The sequence below is a fragment of the Morone saxatilis genome, unplaced genomic scaffold (genome assembly GCF_004916995.1).
Source record: "Morone saxatilis isolate NCDOM2014 unplaced genomic scaffold, NCSU_SB_2.0 Contig6, whole genome shotgun sequence".
In the NCBI taxonomy this organism is placed as follows: domain Eukaryota; kingdom Metazoa; phylum Chordata; class Actinopteri; family Moronidae; genus Morone; species Morone saxatilis.
This window is the reverse complement of record NW_023340206.1, coordinates 8,300,164-8,305,783: the sequence shown is the minus strand read 5'-3', so window position 1 is coordinate 8,305,783 and position 5,620 is coordinate 8,300,164. Positions and strand designations below refer to the sequence as shown.

Below are 5,620 nucleotides of genomic sequence, written 5' to 3'. Positions count from 1 at the left end.
CAAGTGTAAGTCAAGTCTCAAGTGTTCGAGGTATAAACCAAGTCGGGGAGTCAACTTAAACCTGGCGGAAACCCTGACCCAACTTTTAACTTTATACTGCATAATAATGATCTAATAATGTCAAATATGATAATATATCAGTCACAGGGACCGGTCTTCTGCAGTACTGATACTTAAGTAGGACTTTTTATTTGTTACATTGATGTGCTGGTACCTTTACTTAAGGAAATATTTTGTGTATAAAAGAAACTACCAGTTTCTATTCCCAATTGTTGATGTTGATTGTTTTGTGACGCTTGGATTGTTTTATTTATTATCCCTATTATTATTTACAAAGAGTCGTGAGGACATAAGGGTGGTGACAGCCAAATAACATCCCAAAGACAGTGCCCTGTCAAATAGTGAAACTCATAAAAAGTGTTATCTCATAGAAAAAGCGCATAGATACTGTCACACTCCCAACGTAAACTAAATTCCAAGCACAGCTGGTCGTTTTAAAGGGATTGTAATCATATATATATATAATCATCTCCAGTTTCCAGTGTAACTTCAGAAGTAAACATTCTTTACAACCTCAGCACATGAGGTAAAGAAGATGCCCGCTGCAGAGCAAATATTTTCTCTTGGCTGGAACTGGAAGAAAATGAGATCCTGATGTAAATCAAGTATTTCCACAGAAGGGGGCCGAGTCGCAGGTTCCCAAGAAGAGTCGTGCCTGTGCCAAGTTTCACATTATCTTTTCCGTGTATTGTCTGGCATGTTTGCAAGGGAAACCTAAGCAGCTGCCACAACAAACAAGCAGGTCTTAACTGTCGGAGCTGATTTCAGTGTAGCTGGATCCTGTAAGGTTTTGTGTTGTGTTGCAAATAATAGGCAATAACACTCAGAGTATGAGTAGTAGGCTACTGTGCTTTACTCTATTTCTATTTCAGTTAATGTTTTTCTGTAATCAGAAGAATTATTTAGTTTAAGATGAAGTTTGAGTATTTTTAATATGGATAAAATGTATAATAAAAGATCAGAACAGATAAGGTATATGTTATTTGTTGTGTATATATGCATGCATGTTATTTTCTTTTATCCTATCCTAAAGTAAAATGTTTGAATATATATGTATGTTTGTGTGAAGGGGCTCGAATTTAATTGTGCATCCCTGTATGTAATCTGCATAAATATGATTATTTTTTAGCCTAAAGTCAAACAAAACAGCAAAAGAAGAGATCAAAATATAACAGCTGAAGAAAATACCAAAGTATTGATATGAACTTTTGTGTCACACGTCATTCTTCCTCTTTGGGTCATTTTGAGTTTATTGAAGTGTGACATAACAAACATACACACGCACATGCTGTTGACCCAAACTGTATAATTATCCAGAAACTGAAAACAGGCCCTTCTCGTTAGGGCACCTTCGTGCTTCCTGAAGAAGGCGGGCAACGTGACATTCTTGTCATTTAGTGGCATAGAGCCTTTATGTCTCGATATGTGACAGCCGCAGGGCCAACAGCAGTGATGTGATAATAATTGTGTATTTTATCTCTCAGAACCTGAATGAAGTGATTTATGGGGACAAAGGGGAGGAGGGGAGGTGTTTTGGTGTCTGCATATACACATTAACTTCAATTCAAGATCAAGGGGAGGGGGAGTGAGTCAGTGCGGCCCTTCCAAAAGCTCGGCCCTCTGTCATTACTGACATCTCTTCTCCGCACATTCACTGATGTTTGTTATACAACACTGTTTTTGCACACACATCTTGACTTTGCTCTACAAAATCACAGAAATAACAACAATCTCAACTTTTAGCTGAATTGTCCACTTGATAAAAATTGCACACCTTCTCACATTTCTTTTTAACAGTAGACGCAGTGTGGGAACGAAACAGGGGAACGTTACCAGACTTTTGCAACAGCAAGAGTGAGAACAACGTATTTCATTTCCAGAAAGTGTCACAGCTGACCTGTGATTTGTAAAACACCTTACCACACACTCCTGATTACCCAATGCCATGCAACAGGGTCACAAGCCTGAGTAAAAACTGATGAAAAACATGCATTTAAGACATAAAGAAAGAACTTTCTCAAGTGTAGTAAATGGTCTACATCTAAAATCTTGTCGTGTCTAAAGGCCAGAAAAGTCTTGCAGTATTTACTATGCTGATAGTACAGATGTGTCTCTTTTATGGTGGGAGCTTTATTTATTTATTTAATCTCATGAGTTGTAGACAACCTGAGTCAGAAGTCTGAGTCGGTGGTGTTGGGAGACATTTTCATATTCGGAAAGGTTCGGTTAGAATAATTCCCAAAATAAGATTTTTTTTTCGCCTTATCTGCTTCCATGTTGTTGTTTGAATGGTTCTTTTTAACAATTTTATTACTGAATATGATTTTGTCTTTTAATCTACATTTTTATTTTATGGGTATTATTAGGATGGGAGCACTGTAATCTCCATACTTTTATGGATGAATAGATTGAACCTTGAAATGTAATAATAGGCTTTTCTTATTATTTAAATTGATCTCTATCTCCTACAAATAAGGTTACATATTGTGATTTAAACATCAAATAAATAACTCAAATAAATGAATGAAAACCATCCTACGTTTTGTTTTATGCAAAAAGAAATTTACATTCTTCTTCATTTAGGTCATTATAACTTGTCATAACAGGAAAAGCAAGTGTTGCAGGTGCCACTTATGCCTCTGTAGGTCATAACAGTGTGATAGTGAGCCAGCACGCACCATACCAGGACCCTGAAACTGAAGCAGCTGAATGGAACTCAGTCACCTTTCATTTTTTCCCTTTTAACACATGCTTTTCATACTGCGACATGTCAAAATCTTCTGTCAGAAGTCGCATTGCAACAAAAACATATGATGAAGCGGGCATGTGCAGTAACATATTGCGTCAATAGGACATTGGGTCAACTCAATAAAAAAGCACATATTGTATCACATTTAAAAGGATCCTCTTTGCCACAAACTCATTTTGGTGTCAAGCTGTTGTCATCTTTGAAAGCTACGTCCAAGCCAGTGCAGAAGGTGAGTGTCTGAATTAGTTTATTCTCATAGGTTAGAAAATACATTAATACATTTAGAAAGGGATCACATTTGTGTATATTAAAGAGCAGTGTTGGAAGACTTAAGTAAAAGCAGCAATGCCACAGTGTTACATGTAAGAGCCCTGCATTAAACATTAGTATCAGCATCAAAATAGTGTAAAAGTACTCATTTTACAGATTGAGCCTTATAAAATAATATATATTATATTATTGGATAATGATTTTTGCATTACTTCTTAATTTCAGTTAGTAAATGTGAGGCTACTTTTAATTTATTTATAAATTGTTTAACTCTTTACACACTGCTGGGTAGTTTGTGGATTCCCCCCTTGAGTAAATGTACTTAGACTAAATAACTCAGTTGTGTTGGTATAAATAAAAAGTTAAATTCATATACAGTAAAATCCAGTTAATGCTACAGCCTTACTTGGACTGGTATGAACCGTAGTTCACATTAGCTGATAGCAAACGTATTTACGATTATCCCAGTTTTCAAAGCTTGAAAAGGATTTCATTTAATGCACGCTCTTGCTGTTGTTTCCAAATCTGTTTAAGCGTATTTAGTCCAATAATAGAGTTTTTTTACAATGTAAATAAGGCAGAATATGCAGGTTTTCAAATTCTTCTTGCTTTCTGCATCTTAAAAACTCTTTAGTCATCTTTAACATTTAAGCTGAATCACTGTTTTTGTACTGCTGTGATAGTGTACTATAACAGTCTGTCTTTTTCATCCATAGTCATGTCGATCTTTGTTACCTTTGGTGGGGATTACCTGGATCTAGGGAATTATACCGACGACTACAATTACACACCCTACGTTGTGGATCCAAATACGTTATCATGTGAGATAGAACCTCTGGATCCTACAGTAGCTTTGACCCTGTGTCTCCTCCTAATTGGCATCTTTTTACTGGCTGTACCCGGGAACCTGTTAGTGGGGTGGGTGATCGGCACCAGCAGACAGGCAATGACTCCATCGGATGTGTACTTGTTTCATCTGACGATAGCAGACGGTCTGATGGCCCTGAGCCTCCCGTTCTGGGCTGTGGCACTGCTCAAAGGATGGATCTTTGGAGACTTCATGTGCAAGTTCGTCAACCTCATCATCGAAGCAAACTTCTACACCAGCATCCTCTTCCTGGCCTGCATTAGCGTTGACCGATATCTGGTGATTGTGCACGCCAGCGAGAGTCTCAGGAGTCGTCAGAGGATGTGCAGCACGCTCCTCTGTGCAGCGGTGTGGGCCCTCGGTGGGGCCCTCGCTCTGCCTGCACTTTTCAACGATGCCACTAAGCTAGAATCTGACTCAAAGAAGATGATTTGTTTTGAAAACTTTGACATTGGCAATGCCAGCTTTTGGAGGCTCGCCACCCGCGTGTTTCGCCATGTTTTTGGCTTCTTTCTCCCTCTGGGTGTCATGGTAACCTGCTACAGCGTCACCATCGAGAGGCTGCTGCGCACTCGAGGTTTCCAAAAGCACCGGGCCATGAAGGTGATCATAGCTGTGGTGATTGCGTTTCTGCTGTGCTGGACCCCGTACCATATAACCATGGTGGTGGACACATTGCTGAGGTTTGATCTGGTGCGGTTTGACTGTGCCGTGAGGAGGTCGGTGAGCATGGCTTTGCTCATAACCAACAGCCTGGCTCTGCTCCACAGCTGCATCAACCCTGTCCTCTACGCCTTTGTGGGGGTGAAGTTCAGGAGAAACATGGCGCTACTTTTTCAGAGGAAAGGGAGACAGGAGAGGATCTCGGGGTCAAAGTTCAGCAGGTCGACGTCTCAGACCTCAGAAGGCGTCGGAACTGTGCTCTGAAACCTCACTGGACTGTTTATTTAATGTACAGTATATGCCCTGATTTATCCAGGCCGAGAAAGGAAGATGCACTCCCAAATCCTGCTCTTAAAAAAGAAAAGTTGTAACAAGTACAAGATCTTCTGTTCTCCACCTATTGTAAAGTCTCCCTGCAGCCTGTGCAATATTTTATTAATGGAGAGATAGATATGAATGGGAATAAAGAGAAGGCTTTATGTCTGAGCTGAGTCAGAAGAGTCTACAGCCAGCAGTTCTATGATGAGGCTGTATTGGACACATTTTTCCCTAAAGATGGCAAATGCCAAAAACTCAGAGGATCATCAAAGTCAATGTTTTATCCTGATGGAAACATGAATGCTTGTCCAAACTTTCATGTCAATCCATATTTATAGCTGTCAAGACATTTTGCACTCAGAACTACAAACGTTAACCTCATGGCGGCACTAGGAACAGGCAGAGCCTCATCAAAGTCATTAGGATTCATCCTCTGGGGAGCATTAATGTCTGTACCCCATTTAATATTGATCCATCCAATAGTTGCTTAGTCTGGACCAAAGTGGTGGACTGACCATCTGACATCCACAGAGCCACAATGCCACTAGCATTGCTAATACAATGGCTTCATGTAGACGTCAGTGCTAAATAAAAAGACTATGAAATTATGACGAGAGTTTCTGAGAGCTACAGGGAGAGATAAAATGGATATTTCAAAATGGCTTCATACATTTTCAATCAACTTCAGTTTA

At 39.4% G+C, this 5,620-nt stretch overlaps 1 protein-coding gene across 1 annotated transcript; it reads left to right on the top strand.

Annotated features, from left to right (window-relative positions):
* The first annotated feature begins 2,979 nt into the window (after window positions 1–2,979).
* On the top strand, window positions 2,980–5,614 carry LOC118339749 (C-X-C chemokine receptor type 2-like). Its single transcript, XM_035677463.1, has 2 exons — window positions 2,980–3,038; window positions 3,796–5,614. Exon 2 carries the CDS (start codon window positions 3,798–3,800, stop codon window positions 4,872–4,874), a length of 1,077 nt encoding a protein of 358 aa, XP_035533356.1. The 5' UTR covers window positions 2,980–3,038; window positions 3,796–3,797; the 3' UTR covers window positions 4,875–5,614.
* Window positions 5,615–5,620: the final 6 nt, after the last annotated feature.

Coding starts and splice junctions, on each gene's coding strand:
- LOC118339749 (XM_035677463.1), top strand. CDS start 3,798: ATGTCGATCTTTGTTACCTTTGGTGGGGATTACCTGGATCTAGGGAAT.